Source organism: Rhipicephalus microplus, chromosome 6, assembly GCF_043290135.1.
Source record: "Rhipicephalus microplus isolate Deutch F79 chromosome 6, USDA_Rmic, whole genome shotgun sequence".
Classification (NCBI taxonomy): domain Eukaryota; kingdom Metazoa; phylum Arthropoda; class Arachnida; order Ixodida; family Ixodidae; genus Rhipicephalus; species Rhipicephalus microplus.
In genome coordinates, this window is record NC_134705.1 from 78,612,066 (window position 1) to 78,634,816 (window position 22,751).

The following is a 22,751-nucleotide window of genomic DNA, read 5'->3' on the forward strand; positions in this document are numbered from 1 at the left end:
AACTCAATCATTCTAACAACGCGAACTGCTTGAGGCGTGCGACATAGGAAAGAATGAGCACGTTTGCATAGGTGGGCCTTGTGTGCATTCTACAAAAAAAATGATGGCTGTTTCTGCCATGGTGTGGCTGACTACCGGGAAGATGATAGACTTCGGGTTGTACCTTGTGCGTGTGGGTGGGATAAGGAGGTCAAGTGTACGCGGCTGCGCGGGTAAGATTGTTGTAAGACCAGCGACGGTGCGGGATGAAGTGCGCCTTTTTCGACGTCATTGTCTTGAGTTTTCGCTGGTTGTCCTCGCATCTACGTGCATATGTAAAGTGCGCTAGCTGCTTCAACGTCTGCTAGCTCCCCCATACGTCGAAAAGCTTGTAAAAGATATAATTTTTTCAACAATGAGCATTTTTGTGTTTTTCTTTTTTTTTCACTGACTGCTAAAAGTTGGTCACCGACGTCAGTCACTGTAAAATTCTTTAATTTCAACATGACCTCTCTTTCATTTCTGACACTACGTTGAGCAAACAGTTTAAAGCAAAGTGTAACTGCTCTTCTCTGCCAAGTGTTCGGCTGCTGACCCAAAACCCACGTGTTCGACCTTGGCCGCGGCTGTCGAATTTCGACGGAGGCGAAATGCCGTGTACTGTGTAATATCACTATACACGCCAAAGAACACCAGATGGGCGAAATTTCCGGATCATCATTTGTGATGTTCCTCGTACTGATATCGCGGTTCTGGGACAGAAATAAACACGAGTTATAAACTAAATACCTACTAAACAAGTTTATTTATTTTTGTATATTTATTGAAAAATACCTTACATACACGAAGGCGTTGAGTAAGGGGGGTTACAGTGAAATCAGAAATGAACTCGTAAAGAACAGTGCTACAGTGCATATTAGTAATAACGACAAAATACATTGTAAAAAATAAATAATGCATGAACAATCGTAATGAAACTGTCCACAAAAAGCAGATTACAGCACGTTGAAAGAAAGAACGCCCAACACTTCACAATATTAAAGCTGATCGTGCCGGGTATTGTTCTTTTTTTCGGGTTAAGATATGTTAGTTGCATTCTGGGAACTGTTGGCAGACCTTTATTTGGTCTTGTGACTGTTCAGTCTCTTTTGGGTGATTGGATAATTAAGAATGCCAGACAACACTGGCTAACCCATTCTCACGACTCATTCGCGCTTAGATGGTGTTTGACCAATCGGCGACACTGTCCTTGGCTACACACACGCAGCTACCAGAAGTCGTACTATCTTCTGTGCATTCACCTAAGACGTCTAGAAGGCGAAATGCATATTTTCTTTTTCTCTTTATTCGACTGTATAGATAATTATAATTGAAGTTCATACAATACTAACCTGTCATTATTTCTGTTTATGGTACCAATCCGCTGCAATAAGGTGACACCTTCGCCAGAGTGACAATTACCAAATACATATTAAGTCCAATCATGTGTGCATTTCGGCTCCGCACAAATTTGCAGAGCAGTGCAGTCATTGTTTTTTTTTGATGTTCTTGTCATGTACGTTACCAAAATATTCCTTCGAGGACTGCACGAAAAGTTCATTACGGACAAGTCTTTTTTGACATTTAGCTCCACTTTCTTGCATACATTGTCACAGTATAATTATAATCTGCACGTCATCTCTTGCCACTTTCCGGCAATCAGCGAAACGTTGCGCAATCTTCAAACCTTGGACATTCTAATAATTTCAAACACGCCGAGAACATTTCCCTAATAAACATGGCCCTAAAACAACGAGATCAATGGCCATCGCAGGTTCTATAGCGATGTGGACGCTATACTGTGCTCACAACTAGAAGCGGTCAGCAGTGACGCCGCAAAATCCTTCGGGCAGCGGATGAGAGCCGCACTTTACAATATTGCGCAGCAATGCGAGGTTTTCGACGTCTTCAAACAGACCCCAGGAACCAGGTCCCACCACGAACTCTTCTGGCGTCATGGTCAGGAAACGTAGCATGGGAAAGAATGAGCGCATCAGTGCCTTCACTTCCAGCGGGCTTTCTGACCCCAGGCTTCTTACGCACTGCTCCTGGGCCCAGCCAAACACGGCTTTGGTAACGCTGTCTTCGGAGACCTTCCTTATTCTATCAACGATGTATCGAACCGTTTCCTCCAGGGCGTCATTGAATTCCTTCGACGAGAGGATTTCCGGTGCTTTGGATGACGTCAAGATTGTCTCGGCGATGGCGTCCATTTCTGGCTCCCTGCTCTGCATGTAGTAGTCTATGAAGGAGCACAGGCGATCTGGCTTCAGGTTTTTCTCGATGTAGGTGCCACAGGCGTCTACTAGTCCCTGAACCAGGTACTTCTTGGCGGCAAACCTAGCGTGCAAGGCATCGTCGATGCTCTTCATTTTGGGCTTGCCGGAGTACAGATACCTGAAAGCATAGATACAAGGTTAGATGAGAAGACACCAAACTGATCGGCTTCATGAGCGAAGCTTTGTCGATGTATGAGCGCGAACGTGACACATCAGTCAGGCGGTTCATCATGATCATCGTGAACCTATTAACACCGACGTCTGACAAACTTATCGTCAATAAGTGCCAAATCATAAGTAATTTCCATAACCGACTTCGTCATGTGGGTTTCGCTATGTTATTCACTACAAAAGTACATTGCAGATATTCTACCATGCTCGACTGTATTCTCTTGCCTTAGCGTTGGGTTGCAGGATCGAATCCCGGCTGAGGCGGCTGCATTTTCAATGGAGGCGAAAATGTTGTAGGCCCGTGAGCTGCGATTTTGGTGCGCGTTAAAGAACCCCAGGTGGTCAAAATTTTCGAAGCCCTCCACCATGGCGTCGCTCATATACATGTGGTGGTTTTGGAACGTTAAATCCTACATAAAAATATAGATTTCCTGAACGTTTTTTTGACAAACGAAGGAACGGTAATCGAAATTGGTGCGTTCCATCATCTGCCTTATCACTGCAGCTCTGGTATACGTACCGTATACGTACCGTATAGTGCAGTATACGTACCGTATTTTACTATCGGCGTACAAATATTCACACTACGCAATTTTCTGCATCTGAATAACGGCAACATTTATTTCAAGCTACGTGAATGTCGACTTGCTTGTCGTTACCTCGTGTTGCTTATTTTCGGTTTTGCTCTTCAAACGTAACGGTCACGTTTACTGAAATGTTCAAAAGGAGGCAACCTAACCTGTTTGATGGCCTGAAATGGCTCTGAAATTGCCCTTTCTGAATCAGCTTTTTGTTTTTGCTTTATGCGTGTTTTTTATTTGGGTTGTTTTGCAGTTATTCTTGTTGTTAAGGCGTTTATTAGCCGGCAACCAGCGATCATACGCTATGGTGACTGTCACGGCCAAGCACGGACTCACAGCGCGAGCGGCATCCTTTTTGGGTCGACCCACTAGAAAGCACTCGAGAGTTCGACCCATTTCAGAGTTCGGATTCTGTACAATGTTTTCTGTCCTTCGCTTTGTGATATGGGTCTCCTAAGGATCACTCCCAGGCTGCTTGTCCGCTCATCTTTTTCGCACATACGTATGCGTGCCTCGTCGTGATTTGTGCGCAGAGATCACCCTTGCACAGTAATAAATTATTTCTCTCCGAAGTGAGTTTCTGAATTACGCAACACTTTTTTCGCCCTTTTCTCCTAAAATTGTACTGCAGTTTTATGCATCACTTCCCGCAGCATTTCTGAAAGATTCGCAACCGTTTGCTTATTGACTTTATGTTGGTGTACAGTGCGTACCATTAGTTTTGCTATACCTTAAGGTAAATCAGTGTCTACAAAAAAATTAATACACGTTCATATAGTATAGGTGGAGATTTGATTAAACTAAATTTGTCGTGTATTCGCGGCGGCGATTTGCATGAATTTCGTAGTAAACATAAAAGTTGGTTCTGTACTAGCTCAAAGAATCCAGCCTATTTCATAAAATAATTATTAATTGTGCCGTGACCTGTTTACGTGTCGTTCTTCGCCTACTGATTTAGAGCAACCTATGCATCATTTTACTGTAAATTCGAAAGTATCTAAATACGCCAATTTATCTGGAGTGAGTGGCCCCTCCGAATATCGACAGCACGTTTTTTTTTTTTTCTTTTTCGGTTTACACGACCTTCCTCTTCGGAATGAGTTCTACACAATCGGAAATGAAACGAGATAAGTGAAACAGGCTAGCTGCATGCAGCACATGCATGCAGTTAGCCCTGTGGATTTTCTCACCTGAGCAGCAACTCGAAGCCATCCGGGTGTAAGTCAGTGACGACCACTTCACTTTTCTCCGCCAGGTCTCCAAAAAACATGGCGTAGAACACCTCGTTTCTCATGGCCAGGAACTGTTTGTGCACACGAAACTTCCGTTCGGGAATGTGGGGATGGTCTTCGGGCTTCACTCGGAACTCGAAATCTGTGAACTCCCCGCTGTCCAGAAATGCCTCGACACTGAACTGCGTTCACAGATAGAAGAGTTGGTTCAAGTGAAACGCGCGACAATATAAGCCATTGGCATGTGGGTTCACGAAAGCCTGCCTCACTCGATAAGCGGCATCATCGCATGTGCTTCGTTTCCTGTTTGTTCCCAGAGCAGAGAGTATACACCTTCTACAGCACACTATAGTGCGTTCTGGGGCACCCTGCGAGTTTGCGTAAAAAACTTCCCAATACTTGTATTGAATCACATGTACCAAACTCCACCTCGGTCGATCATTGGCTAGGGTGCTCGGCAGCTGACCCAAAGATCACCGGTTCGATCTCGCCCGAGGTGGTTGAATTCCGAAGGAGGTGAAATGGTAGATGCCTGTGTGTTGCGCGATGTTAGTGCATGTTAAAGAACACCAGGTGATCCATATTAGAGATGTACAGGGGCTTCGGAGAGTCCGAAAGGCCACCCCAGCCAGAGAGCCGGCCTTGGGCGGGCCAACGTTTTCTCATCTCGGGCCCAGCACCGGGCTCGGGCTGCATATCACGAAAACGTGTTGTTGGGTTCTTTGATTCATTTTCACGAAATGTGAAGGACGCAACCCACGTAGGCGGAAAAATGAAGGGTACAAAAGTAGAAGGGGACTGTGGCAAGTTGACGCTCCATCCTGTCCCCTTTCTTTTCTTTAGGAGGGGGGGGGGGGGGGGTCCTTGAGGTGCAGGCTTGTCCGCCATCGTAGCCACTCCTAGTACTCGGAGTGCTCACGAGATGGCGATGGCACTGCGGCGCTCACTCCACTCCGATGCGTAGGACACGAACAGAACAGACAGGCAGACGTCCAAACGTATGGCCGTGTTTCCGTGTTTGATGATGTACTGGGAAAGATTCGCGGAAGATTTACGGTTTTACCGATAAACCTTCACAGCTTCACCAACTCATGATCATTCACTCCGTGGATATACTGTGATATTTTTGTCTATGTTGGTTGTGTCTTTCACCTGTCTTCGGGCTGCATTGTTCTTATTTATTTTTTGTCGGGCGGGCCGTGTCAAATGCAAAGCCTAAATAAAGCTCAAAATTTCGACATGCCGGAACTGTTTTTCACAGACTTGTGCCTCTTTCTAGACAAACCCCACCCCACCTCCTTTTTTGGTACTCCTTTCTTTTAGCTAGTTTAAAACGGAAGAGGAGAAGGCGACGTCACACAAGATGAGCCTTTTGACGCTACACATGGAATATTTTCCTCTCGTACATTTCAGGTATTAAACTTCTGGAAGAAGAAACGGTCTAAATATTCCAAGCTTGCTATGCTTCCGAAAAAGATATTGACGATTCGGGCCACCAGTGCGAGCAGTGAAGACGCCTTCAGTTGTGTGGGATATGTGACGCAGGAGCACCACGCTTCACAGAAGCCCGAATCATTGTACAGCAATTTTTTTACGACAGCTTGCAATCGTTGCACATTGTGACTGTAGTGTGTCATTTGCTCATGCTTTATTTTGATGTGTTGAAGAAAACGCGGAATTATCAGAAAACATCTTGTCTCCCCAGCAAACTTTCATAATGTCAGCGTGGTCGGGGCCTGTGCTTTTCTTTTTGTACGTCGGGCTGGACTCGATGGGCTCGCAGCACTTTAGCATCGGGCTCGGGCCGTCCTTCGAGGCAGCCGGTGGGCCCGGGCAGGGTTCGGGCTCTCAAACTCAGCCCGTCCACAGCTCTTGTCGACACTTACGAAGCTTTTCACTACGCCATCCCTGATAATCATAGTTTTTTAGGGGGGATGTAAAGCTCCAAATAATAATAATAATAATAATAATAATAATAATAATAATAATAATAATAATAATAATAATAATAATAGTAATAATAATAATAATAATAATAATAATAATAACAATAATAATAATAATATTAATAATAATAATATATGTTGTTTTTGTTGTTGTTGTTGTTGTAGCAAACTGTTGGCATGTTCGGGCTGTTTAAAAGAAATTGGCGCATTTTCTCTATTGGGTGTCCTTACCCATTCAGAAACAACCAAATCACCATAAAATGACTATAGAAAGTACAGCGGTGATATTTCTTGCTTCAGAGAGATAAAAGAAGCTTACATACTCATTTACTTCTTGATGGTGGGATGCAAGCATGCAACACAGTCGAAATGGCTGACGTCAGCTCCGTAACGGGGCGGTGACAGGTGAAGAGCCAACCTGCTATAAGATTGCATTAGTTGATCTGTTGCATCTATCGCTGCCTAGCTGTCTGGCCATTTCTTTCTGAGTTTTTCTCTTTTTTTTTGCTTCACACTAGTTTTCAATACCGTACTGTGCTGTTAACCTGCACCTGTAACGAGTGTGACTCCATTACAATCTTCCCTGTTTTTGTTGCGATGGCAATTATATGGACACTCTCGGCTGGATTTTGCTGCCGGCGCCGGCGTCGACGGCATGTACCTATATGTATATGTATCTATATATATGAAAACGCAAGGAAGAAAGAAATCCAGAAAAAGACACCGGCGCACAGAATCGAACGTGGGACCTCCGCGTCGTGAATGCAAGGCGTTAATCACTGAGCCACCGAGATATAGCTCCTGCAACAGTCAAACGGCAAGCTATTTATATCTACCACTTACCACTGTTGGCGAGCATCTCGGGGGGCGCGAACTATCATGTTTTCAGCAATATCACCAAGATGGCGCAATGACTGCATGGAGCTCTCATCTCTCACGCGTACTTTGGCTCGCGGAGAGGAGGGGAGTGGACGGTCTCTCGCGCGCCCTTATCTCCTGGCGTGGAGGAGCATACAAATTGGCTCGCGGTGAACTTACACTGGAACGATTCTGTTGTTATGGAGCGCACAAAGGTCACTGCAATCGTTGCACAGCCTCCGTTTGCAACCTGCGCGCAATTCAGAGCATTCAAGCCCAAGCACTTAAGATATGCCTTGGAATACCCCGCAGTGCTTCAACGGCTGAAACCATTGCCATCGCTCAAGATCACTCAATAAATACGCATATTATTACCGAGACAATGCGCATGCACCTCAGGCATTATGCCAGGACCCCTTCTCACCACCTGGCGAGTCTAGCTGCTGAAAGGCCCCGCACGACATACGGCACTATTGTCTCCAAGCATCGTTCATCGTTTGCTGAGACATACGCACCTGCATCAAAGCCACTGCTTCCTCCTTGGAGCTTGAGCCGGCCGCGAGTTCACTTAATGATTCCAGGAATGAGGAGAAAATCGGACTTACCGACACATGCCCTGAAACAACTGAGTCTATCCCTACTGGAAGAAAACTACAGTAACCACGTGCACATTTACACGGATGGCTCTACTATGCCGTCTAGTTCAGGTGGAGCAGTGGTTATACCATCACAAGGGATAACTCGGTGTTTTAAGACTTCACATGTGACGAGTTCGACGACGGCAGAACTCGAGGCTCTGCGCAATGCACTGGAACACATCAATTCAGAAGAAAGACCAGGTAAATGGGCTGTGTTTTCTGACTCAAAACCAGCGTTACAGTGCCTGATATCAGTTCTCCGACGCGGATGCCACGACCAGTTGACCTACCAAACCGTGAAACTACACCACCTGTTAATACAAAAAGGCCATGACATCGTCTTTCAGTGGTTACCTGGGCATAGTGGTATAGGCGGCAATGATTCTGCAGATCATGCTGCTCGCACGTCACATAAAGAAGGGAACAGTATTCCGATACCGCTTTCAAGAGCGGATGCGGCGAGGCAGATTCGTCAACTGGCCCGCAGTCTCACACTGACCGAGTGGAACACACCAAGCATACGACGTACACGACTGCACGAGCTCGACCCATCACTACAACTCCGGCCTCCACCCGGCCTACATCGACGTGAAGCTTCGCTTCTCTATCGCCTTTGGCTGGGAGTTGCTTTCACGAAAGCATATACCACGTTAATCAGAATTACTGACAGTGCGGCGTGCGATGTTTGCGGAACCGACGAAAATATCGAACACCTGCTGTGTCATTGTCCTCGATTTGCCTCAGTAGTAAACAACTTTATTATGTAGTAAACAACTTTATTAATTTGCCTCAGAGAGACAAGTACTTGCCAACGCAATGCGGCGACTGGATGATCGGCCTCTTTCTGTGCAGGTGCTATTACAGCAACGTACACATGCCTCGACAGCCCACAAGGCAGTGAAAGCCCTGCTGCGTTTCCTGAGAAAGACAGGCTTGTGTGAACGCCTCTGACATGCGGTAGATTTCTACACGCTGCAGTGAAATTACTGTCAGTCTCTCCCCCACCCCCTTTTTTCCCTCTCTTCCCTCTTTCTCGTCTTTCTTGTCCCCTTCCTTTATCCCCCAGTGTAGGGTAGCCAACCGGATGTCTTTCTGGTTAACCTCCCTGCCTTCTCCCTTTTTGTTGCTTCCTTCCTTCCTTCCCTCCGTTTGCAAAAGGGCGCGCTTTTAAGACACTGCGAAGTAACAACTGAGGCGCTTATTCGCGTTCATCTGTACCTGTGAGTACGTTTCGTGCGTCCTCTGTGCGTGAGAGACGCTGGGCACGTTTCAATCTGCTTGCCATTCTGCACATGACCTTCCAATTTGTTGCTATCACGTTCATTACTTCGCCTTTGTGGCAAAGCTGTGACATTTGTTCCTTACATTACTTTAAACTAAGTTCGTTTCTTACATACCGAGAAGCTGAGTATGCGTGCGTATTAGTTGCTCTGTTTCGTATTTCCTTCCTCCTTTCTTTTCATACTCCTCTGTATCTCACGGTGTAGGGTAGAAAATGGCTATAACTTGGTTTACTTCCCCACCTTTCCCTTAATTCTTTTCTCTCTCTCACTGCCTCTCTATTATACTAAACCATATTTACTTCCATTCGCTTCGAGTACTGCACCTTCTGCAAGACGGACGTTTTGTTGGTAATTATCTTATTGAAATGTTTTGAACAGTCTAAAGTTTACTTGCCACAGCTCAAGCCTCATTATAGTAATAATAATACGCTGGGGTACACGTCCCCAAAGCCCGGTGTGATTGCGAGGCAATCGAGAGCGTAGGGCGCCAGAAATTTCGACCATCTGGTGTTCTTTCACATGCACTGACATCGCACAGTTCACTGACCTCTAGGATTGAAGTGCGACCGCCATGCCCACGACTTTCGCGTCAGCAGCCGAAACGGAGGAAGGAAAGGTAGGAGAGATCCTGACGTCACTCGTTGTGAAGCTGTGATGAAGCCGGAAGTCGGCAATATTGACTGGGCAAAGCCTCCTCTCTTGTTTACATCCGAATGTAAAGCACAGGGCACGACTCTCTCTCCGGCTCGGAAAGCACGTGAGCTGCGCGGCGCGTGTGTCATGACGATCCGAAACAAAAGGAACGGGGCTCAACACTCTGGGCCAGCGCGACACCTTCGGCGAAATTATTTCGTCCGAGTATTAACAGCGAGTAACAGCTCACCGACAACGAAGCAAGAACAAGAGAACGCGCGCTATAGATGCACTGACAACAGCACTGACAACAGCGAGATGCATTGACAACAGCGAGCATTCCGCTATGCGGCTGACGCAGCGTCCGGCCACTGTGTCCGTGTTCTGCGGGAAACTCACCGGCGTCAGCATTTTGCGGCCGTGGTGACTTTGAGCACGGTGCAAGTGACACCTGAACGCGGTTGCTGTTACGTTGAGATCACATGCAATGCTTGGGAAGAGCATACGAAGCGGTAGAGAAAAGGTGTTTTAATACGCACATGCAAATTGTTACTGTACACATACAACACGAATCTACGTATGTGCACATGGTCCTCATTGCGTCTTGCAGGGCTCAACAGCGTCGTCCATTGTCACAAGCAGGAGCACTGCCCAACCGTGACTGACCTGCAAGGCATTTGTCGTAGTTGCAGCTTCGTCATGGTGCCCAACGCTATTTCGCTGAACAATAATTGCTTCATCCGCGTCATCCGCCGCATGACACATGAATATGCACTCGTTCTGGGCACTGTTGAAACCCCGTGGTGGACAAAAAGATTTGTAAACGTTGCTAAGAGTACAGTAACTGCCAGGAGAATACTGCGTAACCAATAACGCGGCGCAGAGCACGGATATTGACCGCCACGGCTCAGCACAAGACCTGGGGAGGCACACATGCCGCCGCCAGCCGCGGCCGCTCACTGCTAGACCAGCTCCACTGCGCAAGACGTAACCATAGCCACGCTGCTATTGTGCCCAGTGAATATGGCCGCCATGACGTCATTTCCTCCAAACTTCTCACGTAGCGCGCTGGCTGGGCATGTCCTCTCCTACCTTTCCTTCCTCCGTGGCAGCCGAGCATGATACCAGAACGACACCAGCGAGGCGGACACGAGTCTTATATTCTATAGCTCGTGTTCACTTATCTTGACTTCGTCCTATGAATCATTTCTTTTTTTTTTCTCAGAGAACTTCAGTGAATTTCAGCGCATCTATCTATCTTTCAGCGCATCTATCTATCTATCTATCTATCTATCTATCTATCTATCTATCTATCTATCTATCTATCTAGCTGCTTACGTTTGGGTGCTCTCGCTGTCACCCCCTTAACTTAGCGTGAATCAAAACTAGCATGGGAGGGTAAGATGGTTTGACAAATATGACGCGCTGGTCAAGACATGAAGCACGTCAAAATGCAGTCGCGTACGTCATCAAACACTTCCCGCCAGACAGTGGCACATACTCGCGGGTGGGTATGTGCCGATGGTATGTGGGTATGTGCCACAGGTGATTGACACTTAGTATCGACCCAAGAACTACGAGAACACACATGGCCAGTTTTAAAGCGTGGGCGTTAAGAAATACCCGACATTGGTAGCCTCGACCCAACGAATGCAAAGAATAAATATCAGGATCCCAGCTGAAATTGAACCCAAGCATTCTGCGTGGCAATGAAATATTTTACCACAAACCTATGCTAGGTCTCGGAACTACTTTTCAAATAGACAGTAATGTTCGTGAAACGTCAATAGAGGTTGCAGTGTTGCTTACACAATTTTTGGCACATTACATATGTACTCATTTTACTATAGAGCAGTCACGTCGGGTTGGCGTCAATTGTGGTCAGTTGCCATGCGCTGAAGTTGATTTATGTAGCAGTGTCCAGGGCCAGCATCCTCGCAAGCATCAGCGCTTCATATCAGCTTCTGGCGTTGCTAATACGGATGTTCCAGTTGGCATAGGTGCGTAAGTGCAAACAACTGGTTATATTAAGAACTGCAACTCTTGATTGATTGATGTGTGGGGTTTAACGTCCCAAAACCACTATATGGTTATGAGAGACGCCGTAGTGAAGGGCTCCAGAAATTTCGACCACCTGGGGTTCTTTAACGTGCACCCAAATCTGAGCACACGGGCCTACAACATTTCCGCCTCCATCGGAAAACTGCAACTCTTCAACATATGATGTTGTAGGCCCGTGTGCTAAGATTTGTGTGCACGTTAAAGAACCCCCGAGGGTTGAAATTTCTGGAGCCCTCCACTAATGCGTCTCTCATAATTATATGGTGATTTTGGAACGTTAAACCCCACATATCAATCAAATGAACCTTCAACATATGTCTGTGCGTGCCACGTTTGCACATATATTCAGCTTCATTTTATAACGTGTCGCTCAATGAAAAAATTGTCACACGGTCACCTTTTTCCGCATGCTTCACATAACATCGATTCCCAGGCCCGTGGGATCTCCCGAATTTTTCTTTTCGCTTGTACAACTCCTTAAATGAGCGCTTTAAATATTGATAAAAGCATTAAATATAATAATAATAGTAATAATAGTAATAGCAATAATAACAATATCTGGGGGTTTGCGTGCCAAAATTACCTTACGATCGTGAGAGAGGGCGTAGTTGAAGGCTCCGGAAATTTCGACCATCTTGTGTTCGTTAACGAGAGGGAAGTCATTTGACCTTGAAATGCCTAAAATCACTGTCGTCGGAGTTTTAGATAGGCGACACAGAGAGCGCTTGTTCCTGGTCGTGCAGCTAAGAATGAATACATCTTGTTGTCGAGATAGTTGTTTGAGCAGGTAACGTAAATAAGGTAATTCCGTCAATAAATGTTCCCCGAGAAGTGGCCAGTGTGGTCAAAGCTTGCCTCAGGAAACAAAAGCCACAAGACAAGACCTGGGAAGCAGCCGTAAAGCAAGAGAGAACTTACGGGATGTTGTATCTCCTCGTCCTTTGCCTCTGGTAGCTTGGCACGACAGCTCTCGCAAGCTGGTAAGAAAAACAACGATGACGTGGTTTAACGACATTGCACGCTAGAGCTCAGCCTAATACGCACAGCTTGCAAATCACACGGCTTTCTTAGAAAAAACTGCGATTCTATCTATCGGCAGTGCGCCCAAAGAACTAGAAACGTTTTTTTTTTTTTTTACCAGAATAGTCGAAGAAAGTTTGGCACTCCCATCGTTGATTTTTTAGCACGCACTTTTGCAAAGTGTGCTTGTGATTTTCAGCTCACTCCTATTGCTGAGAACTGCGCTTAATATTTCTAGATTTTCACTCGTCGACGCCTTTCTGAGCGGGACTAAGCAAGACTACTTTTACGCATGCAAACTGTGAATTCTTCAGCACCTATAACGACGTGTTTCTGAAAACCAATCCATATAATATGACCGAAAGAATACCTACACCATAAGGGCCTGCAGGTGCAGGAAGATTCGCGCGTGCGCTATACGTACAATTCTTGGTGAAGAATGAAGCCAGAATAAAGCCAGAATTTTCTGTTCCTTTTCATAAAGATTGTTACCAATAAAAAAAGTTGAGCCGCTCAATTTTCCTCCTTCCTTTATTCCATGCTTCTCACACTTGCTCAAACTATGCAAATCCTGTACCACTGACATTTCAATAACGCTTAGCAGTAATCTGAATTACTCTGAAAGATTTGAAAGGTAACATTCGCTTCTCAAATGATAGGCGTGCGCAGGGTGTGGCGATTCTCTGTGATACCTTTACACAGTAGGGCAGTCCACATCATTTTTAATGCACAGGCCCGGTATTGGCTTCGCGTGCTTCTTGGACGATAATGGCTACAGATGTACCCTGACGTACGTTGCTCTAAAAAACTGTTCACCTTTCAAATTTACTACTTGTAATCTTGTGACCAATGACAGTCTTTTGTGAGAAGCACCTCATCGCCTTTTTTTTTTTTTAATGCATTGCGGAGCTTGTTTTCTTTAAGACTCGTTGATGATTGAAGCCCTTTCGATCGCGAACATGAAAAGACGTGGGCGAGTTTACGCAGCCGGGGAACGGCCGGAATAGTAGAGCAGGTAAAATTTGCTTAGAAGTGTGAGAATCGGTAGAATTTCGGTCTGCAGCCGGCGTGACGCAGCTGCCCCATCTTGCGAGAAAGATGGCAACGGAGCGCTGTGGGGAACCCGCGTAAACGCTTTCTCCCGCGCACTCCTTCTCCATTCGAACATCAATAAAGACGTTTTACTCTCTCGACCAATGCGCAGATGCGCAGGCCAGGTGAGGTGACGGTGCAGTGAACCCCCTCCCCTCCTCTGATGTAGAACTGTGCGCATGTTCGTGTGTAATATGATAACTAGAAATGCCTGCCATCGCACCGATGTTTTCCCGTCCCAGGCACCGCTTGCCGCCGTGAGTGCGCCAGGAATGCTCGCGTTGTCTGCCAACAGCCAGTGGCGTGCCGTGCAGACACCCGAGATGCGCGCCGTATCGTGCGACAAAAATGCGGCAATCGTCTCGTTCACACCGAAGGATGATGTTCGCTATGAGGCCTGCATGATGTCAGCGTCACTTTAGTCAGTTACCAGAGCTCAACACAGCAGCTCTAAAGCAAGAGTGACAGTTTCAGGTGTACCATGTTAAGGGTTGACATCAAATTTTTTCAAGTAAAACAGTGCCAGCCAGCTAACCACCGGGTACTAATTTTCAAAGTATATATCGTCCTGGGTCAGTTGAAATTTCCCACAGTGCCGCAATTACCGTACTACAATATTTTGTGTTCCGAGCTGCTATTTCTTTGCGAAGTATTGCGATGCCTTCCAGTGAAATTAAGCGTACTGAAAATGGGCACCGTATCTGCGTGTTACACTGCAAATGACGAAAAATAATAGTCGCACGTCTGCAGAGAGTGAACTAAAGAAAATCGGTGAATGGTATTTTGGAGGCGCTGCATTAGAATGCCTCGAGCGTGCAGCAAAGGCGAACGAGCGCATCAAGTCACGTCACACGTGAGACATGAGCGCTATCTGGCAGTTATCTTGGAAAACGAAGCGCGCGGCGTGCGCACCCGTCTCGGAGGTGATAAGGTGCAGAACGCAAAGCGACGGGTAGGTGCCACCACCATCTCGTCTTACCAAAGCGTTGGAAGCACTTGCCTTTTCGTGCAAGCATTGCATGGTCAGCGTAGCGTGATAAGCGCTACGGTCCTTAAAGTTACTTATATATGCATATTCCATTAAAAGGCACACATACAGAATATTGACGCAATGTTATGATGCCTCAAATATGCGCAATAATTGCTTTTTAATTGACAATCGCGCAAGTATGAATGCTGAATCTTGAGCATTATTGGTTGGCGCTGCGGATGGGGTCAGCCGTTTGGGGTATCGTCTAGTATCTTTTAGAATACCGTTCGTGGTGGAAAAACAGACAAACGTACAGACAAACAGACCAAAATGTTTGTGTCGTAGGTCTTCAAGAAAGACTATCGTCTTTAATAGTTCCTGCATTTCCACGTGCAAAAGCCACGATATATTTCTATGGTACGGTGTAGTGCAGGGTGCCGCGAATATCGACCACATGGAGTACTTCAACGTGATCCTAAATCTAAGCACACCATCTTCTAGCATTCTCGCCCTCACCGAAAAAGCCGCCAGCGGCCGGTATTTGATCCCGCGACCTTGTGCTCAGCAGACGAGCGTCATAAAAACAAGACCACGCAATGTATTTCATTGCGCATAACTTAGGCGAGATCGCGCGAATTTTTGACGCTACATCGCACCCTCTCCCTAAGGAGCGAGGGGGCGCGCAGCTTCGCGCAGCCGCACGCCCTCAGGCCGCTTCGTCGTACCGTAAACTGCCTGACGCGTCAATGTTTATTGCGGCATGACTACGGACACCGACTCTTCCGTATCCCTCAGCCCGCAGCTTCACTTAACACGGCTGTTCCTCTTTCAAACCACGACAAGAAATTTACGTATGCGCTGCTCGTTTTAATCAACACAATTCACAGCATATAAACGCACTTGCAGGCACCGGCAATTTCAAAATCTAGAGAACAGCATTGTAAATTATCCTGATCTTTATATATTAACTTCGTCTATACTTTCCTTGGCATTACTATCGGTTAGATCTCATTATTATTGTGTACAAACACGGAAAAACGAGCCATTAAGAATACACTTATTTCCCATATATATATATATATATATATATATATATATATATATATATATATATATATATATATATATATATATATATTGTTACGTGGAAAATAACAGTTGTCGGTCCGCAGCCACAACGCAGCTCACTGAGAACGTCCACTTCTTTTCTCTCAGTCTGAGGCACCTCCTTGGGTATGCCCCACTATGCCCTCTTTCAGTCAGACGAAATCACGTAACAATATATATATATATATATATATATATATATATATATATATATATATATATATATATATATATATATATATATATATATATATATATATATATATATATATATATATATATATATGACGTAAGAAGGTAGCGACGGTTGGTAGAAGCAGGGAAGGAAAAAGTGCAGAATGGAATAAACATGGCGTATGAGCCAGGCCACGTCACCCAGTCATCGTAACGTCACACGAGTCGACAGGATGAAGACCTGGCGGCCACTTCATCAACCAGCCACCATCTTCGAACATCTCAGCAAGACGCAGTGACCGAACGTGTACCACGAAAGTACATCCCAACACTACACCAAGACCAGCGTTATGACAGCACCATCAGACGACCTTCCCGTCCCCAAGTACACCGGAGCAGCGGACGATGGACCTGTACAGGACTGGTTCGACCTGTTCGAGCACCACGCAACCACTGCATCATGGTCGGAACGGGAAATGATCACCAACTTCACTGACTACATCTCCGGTGAGGCATTCAAATTTTACCTGACACACATATTCGAAAACGACGAATCATGGCAAAAGATCAGGGAAGAGATGATTGCCCGTTTTAACGACTACGACAAGGACTTCCTCAGTACCGACCATCTGCATACAACCACACTCGGCCGTCACAGTCCTCGCTTATTTCTCAAGAAACGTGGCGTTCCGCCAGGTTTCTCTTCACGAAAGTCGGCATTTTCAAAGTCGTGGCACCAACATACGACACGAGACGTCGCTCACCCTACTGATGCCTTTCATGCTTCGTCTCGCATACATGGTCCACCACCTCGTTTTCTACGACGCAGCTCTTCAAAGGCTCCTAACGGCCACTATTTCTGTCATAAGGACGCCTTGATCATGGTAGACCAGCTGACACATGGGTAAAATACCAAACAACGCCAAGATTACTCAAAGAGTGAAAATCAGTCTTCACGCATTGGAGCAGCTTACTCCCCATCTGGCAGACTTGGCCCGCCTCCTTATTTTCCATCGCTTGGCTCTTTCGTGACTCACAATGTCCATCTCACATCAAGCACGTTCACAATGGGCGGAATAGAGCTGCGGAGCTCGGACGATGCTACGCCAAGCCCTGTACTTACCACCCAGATTCATGCGCCAGAACAGCTCGCATCGTTAGTTGCACAGAAAGAAGGCCATTCATAACTCAAACCTTACCGAACTACCCCTGTTGCGGTGTTGCCGTCCAGTGCGCAGCCACCAGAAACTCCAAACACAGAAGGCTCAGACGCATCGAACGTCGCATGCTACCAGGCGCAAGAACCACTCATAGTGAGCCGCGAAGAAGAAGCCCCTTATGAACTATCTGTCAACTCTGAATGTTTTTTGTCACAAGAGTTCATTTCCACGGCACCGCAGACTTGCCAAAATTTGCATTTTCAACATGGTGATGCGACGTCACAAGTGGTATCCTCATGCAGTGGTCACCAATCCAAGAATCGAACCAATTCAGAAGCAAATCATACATCAAACCTCGTCCACAGTTGTCTTTCAGAAGCGTCCGTAATCAACCACGTCACAGAAGCCTCTGAAGAGCAGGCTAGCAATGATGGCGCATCACCAACCATGCCCGATAAGCAAGAAACCTGTTCACCATGCATCAGCTGTCTACAGGACGCGTCAAACCTCAAAGTAAATGAACGTCCCATTCCGGAAGGCTTGCCACTACAGCCATCTCCTGAGCAGCATCAGCAAAGCAAGCATACCAAGCGCGCAACCTCATGCGACAACAAAATAGACTGCAACGAAGGCATCGACGAACGCTAAATTCAACGGAAGCACAGTCACCAATTGAAGAACAGTTAAAAATAAGATCTCTAACCCAAAAAGTATTCCAAGACGTCAAATTTTTTCGCACAGAGGAAAGTCGCCAGAGACGCTCCCTGCGCCTGCAGTTACACAGACCGCAACACCACGGAAAACGCCAAGAAAGATGCGGAAGCACTTCTTGCATACCGCCAGCCCGCAGGCATCACGCCGTCACAATCCGTCAAGAAGCACGCATTTTAGAAGCAAAGCGTCTGTCGCAGCCACGACTCAGAATCCAACGCATGAGACTTCTGACCTTCCAACGCTACAAAGACTCCCAACCTTATTCGTTCCTCAATACTAACCAGGCTGTGCCATCATCATTTTTAACGCTGAAGGCATGGTTATGCTCTCCAGAACGCAACAGCCAACCTCGCCCACCTGAGGTCTCCTAGATATCACCGGACTGCCTTTCCTGTGATCATTTTGTGCAGGTGCACGGAACCGCCATGTGGCATGGAAATACTGCAATTTCTGGCATTATTTTTTTTGTTATAAGACTCCATTTGTTCATGCTTTCTAGATTGTGGCTCGCGCATTCTTTCGGGGGGAGGGGGAATCATGTGACGTAAGAAGGTAGCGACGGTTGGTAGATACAGGGAAGGAAGAAGTGCAGAATGGAATAAACATGGCGTATGAGCCAGGCCACGTCACCCAGTCATCGTAACGTCACATATATATATAGCGCACGCTAAAGGCTCTACGTTTCACTCAATTCCCACCACCACAGCATTCTGCAACCGCTTGTTATTTGGGTGGAATACATGCTTGCGTCATGGCCAAAGATTGTCACTTCTTACGTAGTGGAGAAAATTATGATTGGCGCTGATGGCGAACAGAAGCGTTACAAAACGCGGAAACGATAGCTCCGTACCGAGGGGATGTGTGCGCGACTCGCGATAACGAACGCACGCAGTGCAACCGAAGTATAGAAGCCCCGATGCCTAGGCGGTTATTGGAAGACTAGCGAATGACAAGAGAACCGAAGGCATCGATAGGGCCCGCGTGCAGCCCCCACCCACTTTGCTGCATGCGTCATGCTGCTTGTCTAACATTCATGTCTATTTTACTAGATATGTAGCAAAAATCATCATTCCTTGACTGAGAGCCGCAGTAACGTTGCAGTAATTACGAACTACTTCTGAAGAAAACGTGAGGGATTATTGCCAGGATTTGAGGACATCTGTTCGTGGCACCACCTCTCGGTGGCAGCAATGTTGTCCTGTCGTAACTGAATGGGAAATAGGCGAAAAGTAAATCATATTGCTTGAAGTTAGCGAGTTATCGAAAACAGTTCCGGGTTCTGCCAAGCAGATACCCATCGGAAGGTTTCAACGAAATTTTATTTCCTCACTACAGAGCGTGTGGCTTCCCTGAACAATTGAAAACCGCCCATTCGAAATGCAAGGGGCCCCGTTATAAAATATCCGAGAAGCCAGACACTCAGAGAAGTCAGGCGCTTTGTAGCGCGGCACAGTCATTTTAGCAGAATGTTTGATTACGTCTCTCTAGTGTAGAACCGGGAGTAGTTTCTGATAATTAGCCTTTTTCGTCAGATTCGATTTTTTTCGCCAATATCCCTTTCAGATAAAGTGGGCCACAACTGTCGCTGACGAGAGATGGTGCTATGCATCTGCAAAACCTGGTCATTTATTGGGCCTTTTATGAGGCATAGATATGCTATTTGATTCGTTCGACCATGGCGCGGAAAATGCTGGCGGGTGAGAAGACACGTATGCGGGAGATAACACCAGTGGTTTCTTTTGTCTGAAAGGGGCTCGGAGATTGCGTTTTGCACACGACACTATCCCTGACCACATTGTGCCGCGAGGCGCCCTAGTTCAAGTTTCACACTCAATGAGAGTGCGCTTCTACCTTACGCATAAAGAGCGCGCTCTGTTTTCTCATTTCATGGGCCTGCACAGTCCTCTCTTTTCGTATAATGCTATTGTAAGCAAAAGGTACAGTATACGGAAAGGATAAATTTTATACAGCGCTGTATGATCGTCTGAGGACGGAGCTCATCTTCGAACGGCGCTTGGTGCACTAGTTTGCTTCTAAATATTTTTGTCTTTTTTGTTCAGTGTTTCGCTGGTTGTGCATATATGGTGTGGCTTCCTCTACGTTTCATCTATAGACCCTTTTCGAAAAAGGGTACCCTAGTGCCGCGGACATGAACTACAACCTGCCGACATATTGAGGGCACCGCAGCAGACGACGCAGGTTGTGTGTTCCGGTGACGCTGTTGCGCATTTCTTGCAGCGCACACACACACCTCCTGCGTTCCTGCAGGATGCGGACCGCATCGGGAGTGCACGCCTATGAGAGTGTCTTGCCGGGTGGATCCATGCATTCCCAGTTATGACAAGCCAAACTGATCGTTCAACCCGTTGAAGGGTACAAAATATTGCTCATTGTGCAGCGGAAGCAGCTCAGAAAGCTTATCGGAGTACTAGGAGCTCGTTCAAGCTAGGAAGCGGTGCAATTGCAGCGATTTATACGGAGAACTAGCCGCCAACACAAACATCACAGCAGTTACGCATTTCACGGCTTGATTTCAAAGCCCTCATGAGGACGCTAACTATCCCACTATTTTTTGCGAAGCGAAACTAACGAAAAGCTCACCGTCAGGTGGCGTATTTATGAAAACGGTCTATTGTCGCTATGTTCCAGAGCAACGCGTCTTTCTTTATCACTGTGGTATACTGCTATTGACTTTATATTAACTCGATTCCTTCATGTCAAGGTGTGGCTGATCCAGTGGCGTAGACCTGTGTACCGCGCATGCGCATTTGTTTCACGCCTGAATGGCACATGTCGGGGGCGACGAACCTCGCATCTTCCCATTATTTCTGTATTGTATTATTTAAATTCATTTATTGGTACTGCAACATCTACCAGGGTTTTCGCAGGGTGCAATCGGGCACATGAATAGAAGTACAAATACATTCGATTTATCGCATGTATTTGTACGCTCAAAATACATGCAAATGTTATAGGCAAAACAATAGAAAAACGACAAATTCAGGTTCACTCATTCAACCAAGAAAAATGTCCCAATACAACACGGGATTTCAGAAGGGTGCAATCCAGCACATGAATGTAAGTACAAATACATGCAATTTGTTGCATGTATTTGCACGCTCAAAATGCATGAAAAGGTTACAGACAAATCAATAGAAAAACGACAAACTTAGGCCCACTCATACAACAAAGAAAAATGTCCAAATACAACATGAACAGGCAACACAGGTATGGTGCAGTCACAACCAAAATAATTGTTAATGCTACAATAAACGCAGCTTTTATTTACAAATTATCCAACAAATATTCGTTCTAAGGACACTATAAGAAAACGTTAAAATGGTAAATAAAGTTTAGTTCTGAACTTGCAAATTCCTTTCAGTACACTTTTTTTGTCAATAATATTGTGAGCTGGTGTAGTACGGGAGCAGTACTTACATGCCATTATCCCTCACGCGCTGTTTGGAAACCACGACGAGCGCCAATGTCCGCGAGGCGTAAGCTGCGCAACGGCTCCGCTCCGCGACTTCAAGAGAAATGACAGCGTTCCCTGTTGGCGTGAAGGGAAAACTTCGCTCCGCACGCGTGGTGGGAACCGATGGGGTCCGGCAAGCAGACTCACGTTTCCTGCGTGCCTTGCGTCACCGCGGCGCTCAGTCGCATACTCTGGATCGCGCCTCGCTATAGCATAGGCGCGTTATCCGAACACCTTTTTCTTTTTCTTGTTATCGCGCAGCGACTGTGCCTCCGGATCGAATGGCTGCATACGTTGCCGCGCTTCATGTATCCTCATCGGCAAGGCTGGCTCCTCAGAGAGCAGGCCTTGCGACGGCATACGGCACCTGGAGCAATCGTATATGCCAGTCTGAAAAAACAAAACAAAAAAGATGAGATGTGGTGGCACAGTCTGATGGTGATAAATACTAAGTAAAAATGAAGAGATAACGTGCCGGTGGTTCAGGCTACTCAGTTTATGATTCCGTGCCATTATGGCCAGAGACAAGAGACCGTTTCACAGTGCAAGCAAGCATATGCTGTAGCGGCTCTTATCAAATCGGACATACAAATCCGTGCGTTCAAGCCTTCCTATTTCGTTTTGTTGAATTCAATCCCCGCAGCGTTTATAAAGGTATTACCTGCACGTTTGTCTGCACCTGTATTACCTGCAAAGTATTTCCCTTATAGTGTAAATAATGGGAAGATGCAATACTATTTGAGCAGTGTTATACGGTACACTTTAAAAAATAATCAGTAGATGGCCTCGTCCCCACGATCCTCTTCGAGGCTTCATTGACTCCTTTTAGAAGCTAGAACGAGAAAAAGGTATTTCAATTTCGAAAGGAGTCGCAACACTCTGTGAAGCGCCTTTCGATTGGCTTCCGTGATGAAGCCGCCACCGTATACCTCCTAAGTATCACGCGTTAGCCGTTCGGTGTCGTGTCTCACTCGCCCCAATACCGGGGTGGCGCTGCACCTTATCTCTCAGTTTCCTTCGTATTTTGGAATGTGTTGCGATGTTTGCGTTGGCGGCGTGTCTTGCAGTTTTGAGTTTGAGAGAACATGCAACCGTGTTGTAACTTTTTATTCAGCGACACCTAATGAAATGACGCTATATGTATGTAGAGATGTTGCACGCACAGACATATGTTGAACAGTTGCAGATTTTTATGTAACCAGTTCTTTGCACTTGCGCAAATATGCCAACAGTAACATGAATATCATCAAAACCGCCAGCTATAAGCTGACATGCGGAGTTGCTGCTCGCGGGGATGGCAGTTTTGGACGCTACTACACAAATCAACTTCACCGAATGG

The 22,751-nt window shown here is 46.2% G+C and overlaps 1 protein-coding gene across 1 annotated transcript; it reads right to left on the reverse strand.

Annotated features, from left to right (window-relative positions):
• Positions 1-765: 765 nt before the first annotated feature.
• Positions 766-21,544, reverse strand: LOC119167573 (BTB/POZ domain-containing protein 6-like). The gene is made up of 4 exons (XM_037419079.2): positions 21,376-21,544; positions 12,619-12,677; positions 4,240-4,463; positions 766-2,415 (listed from the first exon to the last, which is right to left on the reverse strand). Exons 1-4 carry the CDS (start codon positions 21,380-21,382, stop codon positions 1,830-1,832), a joined length of 876 nt encoding a protein of 291 aa, XP_037274976.2. The 5' UTR covers positions 21,383-21,544; the 3' UTR covers positions 766-1,829.
• Between the last annotated feature and the right edge of the window lie 1,207 nt (positions 21,545-22,751).